This window comes from Hyla sarda, chromosome 7 (assembly GCF_029499605.1).
Source record: "Hyla sarda isolate aHylSar1 chromosome 7, aHylSar1.hap1, whole genome shotgun sequence".
NCBI classification, from domain to species: Eukaryota; Metazoa; Chordata; class Amphibia; order Anura; family Hylidae; genus Hyla; species Hyla sarda.
Genome location: NC_079195.1, coordinates 164,972,263 through 164,986,288, shown reverse-complemented (window position 1 = coordinate 164,986,288; position 14,026 = coordinate 164,972,263). Strand labels below are relative to the sequence as shown.

The following is a 14,026-nucleotide window of genomic DNA, read 5'->3' as shown; positions in this document are numbered from 1 at the left end:
CCCCCCCCCAAGTATTACCTTCAGTATTGGCCCACCGCCATTTCCCCTGACGTCAGCACTTCTTCCTCGCCGCTGTCCTCGTGAGATCTGGTGCGTGCGTCTCGCACGCTCTGGTATGGGCGTGTTTAGTGACGCGCTGCTCTCGCGAGGGCAGGGGAGTGGAGGGGGTAGGGACGTACTCCCTCTCTGGCTGCAGTGCAGGACGGGTTTGGTTACCCGCATCGGCTGCAGTGGGGGGAGTCTCTGTTCACGGCGGCGCTCTCGCTGGTGCGGCTCTCCGGGTCGTGTGCTTCTCGGCAAGCGCACGTCTCGCTGAGGGCGCGGGCGCCTTAATATATATCTGCTGTAGAACTCCGGCTTCTGTCCAGAGTTTCTACATATCTCCACTGCTTCCGCGGAGCTTACATTACAGTACCTGTCTTTGCAAAATACAGGATTATATATATATAGTAAGTAAAATACAGGATTATATAGTAAAATACATCTCTGCATCATTTCTGTCTAATCACCAATTCACAAGTACACCAATTAACAAGGTCCTGTTGCCCCCCCCCCCTTTTTGTCTTTACAGCCCCGTGTTCTAGACTATACTCTAAATTGCTGTCGCTATGTCTATGCATAATGTGCCTACTCCTCTGGATGGGGCATCACCCCCCAGTTTGGAGGCGGAGGTCCCTTCCTCTGACTTGCTACATCAGTTAACAAAATCAATGCACTCGGCCATTGCATCTGCTATGTCAGCAGTCAATGCTAATATATCCCGCTCTGTTTCCCTGGCGCTGGCTGCACCTCGCCAGGAGGAGTCGGCGGTGATTTCAGTTCCGCCTTTTGTGCCCCATGTTTCGGCTCAGGCGTCCAGCCTTTTAAGACCCGGTAAGTCTAGCTGGAAAAGACGACATTGTCTAGACGTAATTACCCGTCCCACTGACTTGTCAGCTGAAGGAGACTGTGGTAGACACCTTAAGACCTCAGTGCCGCCTGAGGAAAATGATGTTGCGGACGTCAGACCCCCAGTCCACGGGGATTACATCAGTGGTCGGGCTTCTCGTATTTCTAAATGAGTTAACTTTTGTGGAGGAATCAGAGGACAAATCTGACTTGACGTCAGAACATCAGGGCACGGATTGGAGTGAGGATGGGGAGAGCCTAGAGGAGGAGGCGGGCCCTTCCTCTGCCCCTGTTCCCAAGGCGGAATCTTCCGGGACCCCGGTAGACTCATTGGGTGTCCCCTTTTTTAATCCGGATAACATTACTCATCCTAGATCCGGGGAGTGGACACCTTCTCCCCAAGTGTCTAAGTACATCGAAACTTGGTTACGCAGATCGCTGGATCGCACCAACCGCAGCAAATTGAGGGCAGAATGCCCGATGCCATCTATTGGCAATAGCGTTGCGAAGACGCCCGATCTGGGCCCCATCCTGGTCAGGTATCTCCTCAAGTCGGGCAATCTGTCTGCTCGGCAACGCCAACACGGCCATGTCGGCGGAACACCGCAGATCTATCTTGATGCGCTTGGACCCTCAGTTGACCCACTTGGCCTCTGACGATCCGGGTCCGAGTGCAGAAGGCCTGCTTTTTGGCGACTCATTTATTAAAAACATAAATAAGTTTGTCGGGCTGTTCTCCAGCCTCGACAAGGCCCAGTCCTCTCTTAAAAAGTCCTCTCAAGGGAAGGTTTTCAACAGGGCTGGAAAGGGTAGGGGTCGCCCTTCCAGCCGCGGTTCGTATTACCGACCCTATAATAGGGGAGCTGTCCATTTCATGCCAGACAGACAGCACTATACACCCGCTCCACCTGCACAGCCGGTCACCCCGTTTTTCCCGACCAGAGGTCGTCCATGGAGAGCTCGAGGTTCAGCACGTGGTTTTCCCAGGGCCAGAGGCGCAGGTGAGATTTTCTACCCCGCTACTACCGGACATACCGGTAGGGGGCCGTTTAATGTATTTTTCCCATGCTTGGTCCCGGATCACTTTGGACCAGTGGGTGCTACAGGTGGTGTCGGGTTACTGCATAGAATTCACATACAATCCTGTACAGACCCATTGGCCATTCAATTTACGTACGCGGACAGGGATCTGGTCCGTGCGGAATTGATGGAGCTAAACCAAAAGCGTGCCATCAGAGAGGTGCCTTGGAACACCCCGGGTTTTGTCAGCAACGTCTTCTTGGTCAAAAAGAAAGACGGCGGACACCGGCCCGTGATAAACTTGCGCTCTCTCAACGAGTGCGTTGTTTACCGCCATTTCAAGATGGAAGGTATACACCTTCTCAGGGATCTGCTGCAACCGGGCGATTGGCTAGCAAAGGTAGATCTGAAGGATGCGTACCTTACTGTGCCGATCCATCCCTCGTGCAGTCGGTACCTGCAGTTTTGTTGGGAAGGTCGCAAATGGGAGTTCACATGTCACCCGTTCGGCCTCTCCTCGGCTCCGTGGTGTTTCACCAAGCTGCTGAGACCGAGGTGTTCGGTTAATCGTCTACCTCAACGACATTTTGATCATGGCTCCTACAAGCGTGCTGGCCAGGCGACATGTCCAGTGGACGATATTGCTTCTTATGGAGTTGGGTTTTTTGATCAACGGGAAGAAGTCGGTGTTGTCACCGGCGAGGAGCATGGAGTTTTTGGGCTTTCTGGTGGATACTCAGTCCGCCACTGAGTCTTCCGGTCAAGAAGTTGGCCACGACACGCAAAGAAATTCGGAATCTCCTCCACAGAACGGTGGTGTCCTTGAAAGCCATCGCACGGATCGTCGGATTACTGTCGGCATCCGTCCAGGCGATTTTTCCGGCGCCATTGCATTAGCGGGCGCTGCAACGTCTGAAGATCAGACATTTGCAAGGGGGCCTGTCTTACTCGGACGAGGTTCCGCTGTCTCTGGAAGCCAGGGAGGAACTCCTTTGGTGGCTTCAACACGTCCAGGTTTGGAATGGAAAGACCATTTTCAATTCCAAACCGGACCTAGTGATGTAGTCGGACGCCAGTCTCTCCGGCTGGGGCGCTCGTTGCGGGACATCCTCCACGGGAGGCAAGTGGTCAAGGACTGAGACGCAGTTGCATATCAACTATTTGGAACTCCTAGCGGGAACATTCACTCTCCGGAGTTTTGCAGCCCACAGGTCCGATTGTTGCATTCTGTTGCGTATGGACAACGTAGCGGCGGTGCAGTATATCAATCGGCTGGGCGGAACAAAGTCGAAAATCCTCACGGATTTGGCGGCGGAGTTCTGGGACTTCTGTCTTCAACGGAACATTGTGTTGAAGGCGGAGTACCTACCAGGGATTTCCAACTCCATTGCGGATTGGAATTCCAGATACCTCAGGGACTCCAGCGACTGGACCGGACTGGATCCGGATGTGTTCCAGTCGATACAGTCGTTGTGGGGGCCGTTGGCCGTGGATTTGTTTGCCTCTCGGCTCAATCGCCAATTGGAGATGTTTTTCAGTTGGCGTCAGGACCCGGAGGCCGCAGCTACGGACGCGTTTCTTCAGCATTCGCCTCATGACATACTTTATGCCTTTCCGCCATTTGCGATGATCCCAAGAGTACTTTGGCAGACGGAGAATCAGAAGGCGACTTTGGTGTTGATCACCCCTTGGTGGCCGACCCAATCGTGGTTTCCACAGATTCTGGGTTTGGCCATGGACGTACCGAGACTCTGTCCGAGTCTCCCTTCGTTGTTGAGGGGTCCGAAAGGAGAATCGCACCCTTTGATTCTTCTCCATCAGTTGCCACTGCTGGCGTGGCTGATTTTGGGTCGTCACTTGGGGGACATATTTCGCAAACGGCTAGCAACCTCATTAACGAGGCATGGGCACTAGGTACCAGATCAGCTTATCGATCTGCCTGGGGACTTTGGCTACGTTGGTGCGCACGACGGCATTTGGATCCCGTTTGCGCCTCTCTAGCTGAGGTCATACATTTTTTATCTGACTCCTTTGAAATGGGTGAGGCCTATCGCACAATCAATGTGTATAGGTCGGCCATTTCTGCACACCATTCCTTGGTGGATGGATTGCTGATCGGACAGCATCCCGTTATTTGTCGCCTCATGAGGGGGATTCGGTTTAGGAGACCGCCTTCCTCTCGTTATCAGACTACTTGGGACGTTTCTCTCGTTGTACGGATGTTCGAGGGGTGGGACGACAATGATAAACTATCATTGAAACACCTCTCCTTCAAACTGACCATGTTGCTATGTCTTGTTTCGATAAAAGATATATCCGATGTGCGCGCCTTAGACGTGTCTCGGAGACAATTTGTCCCAGATGGAGTTCGGTTTTCTGTGTGCCGTCGGACGAAGACCAATCTCCGTTCGGTTTTTTTATCCATCTTTTCCATCCCACCCAAAGTTGTGTGTGGTGCGTTGCCTCCGGTCTTATGAGAATTGGACCGTAACGTTTCGTGCAGTGCGCGATTCGCAACTTCTGATTTCGTTTTGTTCGCCGCACTTGCCTGTTTCGTCTCCTACGTTAGCACATTGGGTGAAACAGACGATGGCGTTGGCGGGGATCGATGTGTCCGTTTTTCTCGCCCACTCCACTAGGAGTGCTATGGCGACGAAGACTTTTCAGTCTGGAGGTTCGCTTACTGAAATTCTAAAGGCGGACGATTGGTTGTCTGAGGACGTCTTTAGGACATTCTACTTTAGACCTACTCAACATGTATCTATGTCAGTGTTGTGATTATGTTATTAAGTTGTTTATTCTCAGTGCTTTGACCATGCATCTGATACGAGCCTCCTGTCTGTGATAAAATTGAAGATTTTCCTAGTATTATGATGGAAAATTTAGATTTTATAAAGACAGGAGGCGAGTATCATCCCTCCCATTGTACCCTACCCTATTCTATGGTATTCTTTTCTCTTTTTCAGGCTATTGAAGAATTTATGTTTGCATGATGATTCTACAGTTGGAGTTACTCGTTAGTAACATTGTTTCCAGTCGAAACTGCGGTTTCCAGTCGGATTCACTACGTTGGTGTTGGTCGAAGTTCCGGTAGATAGTTTGGAGATCCACGCTGTTAGTTCGGTTCCTGGTTCCGAGGGATCTTCAAGTGTTCGAGAAGTGGTGATCTGTTCCAGTAGGAGGCTGCCTGACATAAAGAAAGTGGAGGAGGAGGAGCTGCAGCTGGGTTATATAGGACTCCCTGGGTTGCTATTGGTGGTGGTCATATGGGGGAGTCACTATGGTTGCTAGGTACCTAGATACCAGCATTTTTTCTTTTGTGTTAACCCTTGCATATCTTTCTGCTATTGGGCAAAATAAAGAAGGAATATGCATCTGATACTCGCCTCCTGTCTTTATAAAATCTAAATTTTCCATCATAATACTAGGAAAATCTTCAATTATCTGCTGACAGCCAAATCCAAAAGTATTTGTGGTCTCTGTTTCATTGGTTTTAAATTTCAAACAAAATTTCTGAGAGGAATTCTATTTGGAAATTCCATAATGTGAACGTAACCTAAGGCTATGCTCACATGTACATAACCCTCTGTGAAAACTGACTTGCTACACACTGACTTCAATTTGTTGTTACCCCTTGACTTCACTGGGTCTGCAGCAAGTTTGGGAGGTATTTCTAAGCTTTTGAAAGTGGCATTGAAAAAGGCAAGAAAGACTGTACACTTAAACTATCCTGTCTAAGGTTACATTTACATTGTGAGCTGCTGAAATCCACCAGTGCTAAAATCGTGCAGCCATTCACCATCATTATTGACTGTGCAGACTTTTCTGATCCAAAGTCCATATTTCTCAGTATGAACAGAGCAGCAGAATCCAATTAAAAACAACAAGTCTCTGCTGCACCATAACTTCCTTACAAAATTTCTGTGGAATTCTGCTCCGAAATTCCATAGTATGAATATAGCTTAAAGCTATGTTCACATGTACACAATCCACTGTGAAAGTTGAATTGCTACCAACCCACTTTTGTTACCAATTAACTTTAATAGGTCTGTAGCATGTGTGGTAGAGGGTGTGATGGAAGGGCAGATATTATTACCCTAGGGGCAGATGGCATGAACACCTTGTGTTCCTCTGCACCACCCGAGGTATGGCCGCTGGTTCCTGGGCCAGGCACGGGGCAAATAATCACTTCAATGCCAGGTTACAGAACAACGGCAGTTTTACTGAGGCAGACAGATGTTATAGTCTTTACAGCTCAGTTAGGACCAAGGAGATGACCAGTGACTTTAGGAGATTTGAGTGGTCACTGGGACTTTTAGTGGACTTGGACTGAATTATGTAATCCCACGCTGATTTTAGACTTGACAGACTTGACTATGACTGACTAGACTTCTCCCCTGTGGTTGCTTACCTGGTTTTGATTTTCACCTGAAGGGGCACACGGTTGGTGGAAGCGTGGCTGTGTGATTAGGCCTTGGTCTCCATCAGGACACCAGACACTCTCAGATCTTAACTGTACTGTAGCTCAGCATGCATAGAACTAACTAGGCTAGCTCCCCCCTGCTATTTATGGGAGCAATTTGGAGGGGTCCTATAGGTCACCCACAAGTCACCTGGTCACTAACACCTTCCCTGGTTACATAGGCGTAGTAACAACATTCAAAGGCACATTAACAAGAATATAATACATTAACTCTTTGTATGATAGACTGGGTGATGAGAGTCCTGAGGAGTGTGGGTGCCAGGGGACTGAGTCCACCTGCTAGGACCAATAGTGTACAGAAGGGCCACTTCTGTAATGGGCCACCACATAAGCTTTTAAAAGTGGCAGTGAAAGAGGCAAAAGACTGTACACTGACACTAACCTGTCTAAAGCTACATTTACACTGTGCAGGGGGAGCCAGTGAAATCCACCAGTACTAAAACCGTGCAGACATGCACCATCATTACGGACGGCAGTGCAGTCCATGCAGATTTCCTGGTTTAAAGTCCAGAATTTCACAGTATGAACAGTGCAACAGAATCCAATTGAAAACAATGGGAGGCTGCTGACTAGAACTTGCAAAGCTGCACTGGAACAACATTTTTGAGTAGAATTCTGCTCCGAAATTCCAGAGTGTAAACTTAGCCTAATCTGCTTTGGAAGCAATATTGGGCAGCAATACTGGTTCCTTACTACACCCAATAAGGCCCAGCACATAACATTTAGACATCAAAGACAGTTGAACACCATATTTCCTGTGGAAAATAGCTAGAACCTCCTGCCAGAACCAAACAAGAAGGGGACAGTCCCAGCAGCACACCTGCACCTGGGACACAAGGAGTCTGATCTCAGGCCAATTCTATGCAGCAGTGTTTTGTATACCCTGGCAGAAACAATTGCGCCAAAGACCTGCTTCAGATATAAAAACCAACGGGGTATATGACAAGGCAGTTTCCCAGTCTTCTTGAGATAAACCTCCGAAATCAGAGCTCCACTTATCGTAATATATGGATATTTTACGTAATAATTATGGTGGAGCTCATGTAAAAACAAGAGAAAAAAAACTGATGATTTATTATTGTAACCACTGATTCTATCAGGAGGCTAGAATGCCCACAATCTCGATATTCCCTGCACCTCAGCAACATGACAGAGTTTTCCTATTTTTATTAATAATAATGTAAGTCAATGGGAAATGGATTATGCTGTACATGGCATACAGCAGCATCCATTTTTAGCTTCCACTATCGTATGCCTAGGTTTGCACCTTTTATCAATTGCCTTACTTTTAAACCATGCCATCTTTCAGTAAAGCCACACCTATGAATCTGTCATCTAGATATATTTTTTTCTTGATTAGAAGCGGATATTGAAACAAGTTTTTTTTTCTAATATGCTTCTATTTTCATATAATAGTTTTTACATTTTTGCACAGAGGGCTGCTTATAACATAATTTAGTGATATGCTTAACTGCAGGAGCCCTATTCCACTGATATAAATTGAAGACCTTTACAGAGGTCATTCTAAAGGAAGGGGGGGGGGGGGGTGCTGATCTTTGGCTTTTGATCCATTACAAGGAAATTATCTTTACACAACAGGAAGTCTGTTTAGTTTTACCACTAGTTGTCAAAATGGAAATTGCAAGATTTCAGGATTATTATAAAATATAGATAGTAAAATGAAAAATTATTGAAAAAAATAAATAAACACAACATCACCAAAAATTGTTAAAAAAATGTTTAACCCCTTAAGGACCAATGTTTTTTTAAATCAGGGATGTCTGACTTCATTAGAGAATAACTCTGGTAACGTTTTGCCAATCACTATAGTTCTGACATTGTTTTTTTTGTTGTACTTCATGTACATAGTTAAAGGGGTACTCTGGTGTGTTTTTTTTTTTGTTTTTAAACAACTGGTACCAGAAAGTTAAACAGATTTGTAAATTACTTCTATTAAAAAACCTTAATCCTTCTAGTACTTATTAGCTGCTGTATACTACAGAGGTAATTATTTTCTTTTAGAATTTATTTTCTGTCTGAACACAGTGCTCTATGCTGACACCTCTGTTCATGTCAGGAACTGTCCAGAGAAAATTCCCATAGCAAACATATGCTGCTCTGGACAGTTCCTAAAATGGACAGAGGTGTCAGCCGAGAGCACTGTGGATAGACAGAAAAGAATCGAAAAAGAAAAGAATTTTCTCTGTAGTACACAGCCGCTAATAAGTACTGGAAGGATTAAGATTCTTTAAAAATATAAAAGTAATTTAGAAATCTGTAACTTTTTGGCATCAGTTGATTTAAAAAAAAAATTCCACCAGAGTACCCCTTTAAAGTAAGCCGAAATCATTTGTACTTTTTTTTTTTACAATGCAAAAAATCATAAACTTAAAAATAAAAACATGATTTTTTCCTATTTTAACACTAATAGGTTGCATATATCTATACTTACTGAGCAAATAATTTATGTAACTTATTCTACTTTATTTTGACAGCATAAATTTTTTTAAATTAACATTTTCAATGAGTTAAAAGCCAAACAATTTTACTTGAAGTTTTGGAAATTTTAAAAGTACATCTATTTTTTATGTGTTATGCAAGGTCTGCAGAAACTCAGAGGTGGTAGAACATAGGAACCCCATTTTAAACTAGATCCCTCAAGGTATTCACTAGTGGATACTATGGACACCATAGTTTTTTGGCAGGAATTCTTACAAAGTCAGTGTTACAAATTCGAAATTTGCCTTTTTTCACGAATGCTTTATTTTTGGGACATATTTTTTTGTACATCGCTTCCGATATTGAAAGAAATGCACCCTATATTGTGTAGAGCTGCTTGTCCCGTGTTCAGAAATACCACCGTTAAGCCATATTTGGTTCCTTGGCTGTGTGGCGGGACCCAGAAGGAGAGCAGCGCCATTTGACTTACAGGCCATCATTTTAGGCTGAATGGATTATAGGCCCCACTACATGCCTGCAAAGCAATGATGCTGGTATATCCATATCGCACCTCCACAAGTGACCCCTTTTTAAAAACTACACCCCCTAAGGTATTCACTTGGGTTAGTAGTGCGTTCACTGAGGCCTTTTTGTGTTAATGGTATTAGCATAAGTCAATGTAAAATATTTAAAATCGCTTTTTTTCACATATGCATCATTTGTGGGATAATTAATAAAAAAATTGCCTCTGAAATGAACCTCAAATTTTATTACGCTGCTTGTCTCATGTTAGGGAGTACCCCTGCTTTGACCATATTTGGTTGCATGGCCACGTGGTGGGACTCAAAAGGAGCGCCATATGGCTTTCAGGATATCATTATACAAATTATAGGCCGCAATTCATCTTGCAAAGCATTCTAGCTATAAGAACATTACCGCACCCCCAAAAGTGACCCCATTTTCTAAATTACACCCCCTAAAGTATTCACCTAGGGTAGTAGTGAGTACATTGAGCCCTTATTGTGTGGCTAGAATTATTTCAAAGTAAGTGGAAAAAACTAGAAATTAGCTTTTTTTCACAAATGTTTATTTGTGGGACAAAATTTCAGTACGTCACTTCTGAAATGGAGGAAATGTGCCCCATATTTGATTACGCTGTCTTGGGCTGGGTAGTACCCCTTTAGGCCATATCTGGTTGCATGACTGCCTGGTAGGACCCTAGAGGAGGCCCCTTTGGCTTTCAGTACATCATTATATGAATTATAGACCCCATTCCATGCCTGAAAAGGATCAGAGCTGGCAGAACGATACCGCACCCCTACAAGTGACCCCATGTAAACCGCAAAATTTCTGTCTCAGAATGAAATATTTATTAGCTGGATCAGGGACTGCTCTGATCGGTCCTTGGTCGGCTAGCAGTGACGCATAGCTGTCTGTGACAATTGAAGTTCCTGAAGGATATGTCCATCATGTTGTGGGAATAAGCATCCGCTCACAGCGAATATATCTATAATTGGACGTGCGTTTAAAAAAAAACAAAAAAAAAAAACTGTGGGTGGGGGCGGACAGTCACTATTCATACTGCATTTCTGCAGTATGTTTGAGGTGTCCGTTAAAATCATAAAAGGGATGCCAACGTATACTGTAGCAGTCTCATTCGTAAATTAATGGGGCTGCTACAGTATACGTAGGCATCACAATTTTTGACGTGATGCTGGCAGATACCTCTAACATACTGCCGAAATGTAGTATGAATGGGGCCTTTGTAAAAAAAAAAAAAAAAAAATAAATAAATATTTGATAAGGGTAGGGGGTCACACGGGAGCAGGGAGCTAACTATTGCGCCGGCGGGCAGGCATCCGCAACATGTAATATGTTGCGGATGAACTCCATACGACTACACTTTTTTTTTTTTTTATTTAATAAATGTGTTTGTATTTCTATCACTTTTTTATTATTATTATTATTATTTATACAAAAAAATGTTTACACTTTTTTAAAGCTTTGGAATACTTAGTATTGTTTGTATTCCAACGCATTGCAGTTATATGCTGCCTGACAGTTTTACACTGGCAGGCAGCATATCAGGATGTGCCTCTGGCACGTCCTGACAGGCAGTTACTAGGGCAGACCTGGGGGTCTTTGTCAGACCCCCCGGCTGCACCGGTAACTAGCAGAACCCCGTGATCGTTGCAGGGTGCTGCAGGAGAGAGACAGAGGGAGCCTTCTCCCTCTGTAAAACTCCTTACAGCTCACGGTCGCTTCCGACTGTGGCTGTAAGGGTTGAACTGCAGGGACCGAAGTATACTTCGTTCCCAGCAGTGCGGCAGGCCTCCGCCTACCAGGGATCAAATGCAGCACCCTGCGATCATGTTGCAGGGGAGACAGAGGGAGTTCCCTCCCTCTGTCAAACCACTTACAGCCCGCAGTCGGAAGCTGTAAGGGTTAAAACTGCCGGGACTGAAGTTTACTTCGGTCCCAGCAGTGTTACAGGGTACCGGCTGTGTGATACAGCTGAGTCCCTGCCGCGATCTCATGGGTACACTGGGCAGTACCCATGAGATCAATGGACGCGTATCCGCGTCCTATTGCGGGAACGTGCATCCCGCTTGGATGTGTCTACACGTCCATGGTCCTTAAGGGGTTAACATAAAAACCTGATTTAAACAATAGGTCATTTTCTGGCAACACATTCTCTTTACGCCATATCCCCTTATCGAACATGAAGCAAGTGTGCCCAAAAAGTGTTTAAACACATTGAAAATGTGATGCAAGTGATGTAAACCAGTTTTTGGCACAGGCAGTTGGGATTAGCTTCCCCACTCTGTTTTATGGACTTACCCTGAACCTGGTAAACGTTGCAAATTTGTATCAGACACCTCTACTCTCAGAGGAAGCAGTGGTACCCACAGAGAAAGTGAAAGAGAAGAACGTAGACGCTCTAGCCAAAATTCCACTTTTACACCTACAGCTCCTTGAGTCTCCTTTCCACCAACAAATAAAAAGTCACAGCCATCTGACACCTACAAGGAAAAAAACAATGTTAGTTTGCTGAAAACAAAACAAACATATTTGTATTACTGTGTAGGGATTAGCACACTGAAATCAGTATAGATAGATATACACAAACCTGTATAATCTGTGCATTTGGGGTCTCACAACCAGCCTCTTTAGTGACATCCATAACAGATCCACCAGCCTCCAAGGCAAAGACTCGAACTGGAATTTTCTGAGAAATACCAGTCAGAGGAGCTGTATTCAGTATCTCATGAGACTGTGTTAGAGAAGAAAAATGTGTTAACAATTACATCTATTCATATCTACAAAAGTCATTTTGAACATTCAAATCATGATCTGTTGAGGTTAATTGAGGACTGCGCTTATAAAATACTGTAGCAGTGTATATAACCTATTAAAGGGGAGCTAAAGAGGAAAAAAAATGTTTTTATTAATTGGTGCCAGAAAGTAAGACCTATCTGTAAAATACTTCTATTTAAAAATCTTAAACCTATCAGTTCCCACAAAAAAAAAAGAAAACTGTTATATGTCACTCAGTATTTCATCCTGATCATGCATAGTTCATGTACATGTAATTTTTATGTCTCTATCACCCATAATTCACAAAAAAATAGCATATTAACACTGCTCAGTCTTTTCCATCTTGTCAAAAGGAGGTGGTGTGTCCCTCTCTTGCCTGCACTGTGATGACTCCTCCCCTACTTCACTCTGCAGACTCACTCGGGATGGATCCTGGCAGCCCTGCTCTGTAAACCTTTCCCTGGTTTTATGCTGTACGTACACACACACACACACACACACACACAAAATGACTATTGGTGATTGCCTGTACTATACCACAATATGGTATTTGTATAACTTACATCTTCCTATGTCATTCATGTGTACCATCCTTTGCCAGTCATGTAATGCTGGGACTTGCAGTTATGGAATAGTTGGAGGTGCAGTGTTTGGATAACTCATTTTTGCAGTGTTGCCTTCAGCTGTGTGCCTACAGCTTTTGCAAAACTACAACTCCCAGCATGCCCAGACATCCTTTGCAACAGATGGAGGCACATGTTTGGTAAACCTCCGTGTTACAGCTATGTTGCTGCAGGCTGTGTTCCTCCTGCAGCCTTGTCAATCAGCCATCTCGTGTCCATGACCCTTGGACACGCTCGTGCTGCTGTGGGACTCATCAGTGTCCCAGGAGGTATGGGGACCTCTAGTGGGGGGATGTTTAAAGGAAGTTAAGGCCCAAATGGGCTGAGTCCTTAAGGGGTTAATTCTAGTATTTGCCAATACCAAGTACGAGTGCTTATATTTTAAAGAGAATCTGACACCAGGGTGACCCGGTTTCTGTCGCTGCTTACCGTGCTGATATGTGGTTCCTTGTTGTATAAAATGGAGGCGGCTGCTGTAGTATGAGCCAAGATTCCTCTCTTCTCCACTGGGCTGAACTGGGAATTTGAATTGGTGGTGAGACCGATGTACACATGGTGAGCAGCGGTAGAAACCGGCACCTGTACTATCTACCTATAAATTCAAGTTAGTGCAGGTGACTCTGCTGTAAGATTGTCTATAATAGTAGGTAGTATCCCCTTGCAGACATTAGCAGCATCTACCCAGCAGACCTTAGTAGCAGACCCCCTGTAGACAGCAGACCCCCTGTAGACAGCAGCTCCCCTGTAGACTGCAGGCCCCCCCTTGTAGACATTAGTAGCAGCCCCCCTGTAGACCGCAGCCCCCCTTTAGACAGCAGCAGCCCCCCCCCCTTTAGACAGCAGCAGGGCTCCCCCCTTTAGACAGCAGAAGGGCCCCCTCCGTTTAGACAGCAGCAGTGAACCCCCGCCCCCCCGTAGAAAGCAGGTCCCCCTCTTTAACCCCTTAAGGACGCAGGGCATAAATGTACGTCCTGGTGAGGTGGTACTTAACGCACCAGGACGTACATTTACGTCCTGTGCATAACAGCGGGCATCGGAGCGATGCCCGTGTCATGCGCGGCTGATCCCGGCTGCTGAGCGCAGCCAGGGACCCGCCGGCAAAGGCCGACGCCCGCGATCTCGTGGGCGTCCGCCATTAACCCCTCAGGTGCCGGGATCAATACAGATCCCGGCATCTGCGGCAGTGCGCGGTTTGAATGAATGATCGGATTGCCCGCAGCGCTGCTGCGGGGATCCGATCATTCATAACGCCGCA

At 45.6% G+C, this 14,026-nt stretch overlaps 1 protein-coding gene across 1 annotated transcript in view; it reads right to left on the bottom strand.

Moving 5' to 3' along the window:
- Window positions 1–14,026, bottom strand: part of LOC130282692 (transmembrane protein 132A-like) — a 311,553-nt gene that overhangs the window by 57,852 nt on the left and 239,675 nt on the right. The window contains exons 7-8 of the mRNA XM_056531203.1: window positions 11,961–12,104; window positions 11,672–11,853 (exon numbers count right to left, since the gene is read on the bottom strand). Of these exons, the coding sequence (XP_056387178.1) occupies window positions 11,672–11,853; window positions 11,961–12,104 (326 nt within the window). The remainder of the gene's footprint in view (window positions 1–11,671; window positions 11,854–11,960; window positions 12,105–14,026) is intronic.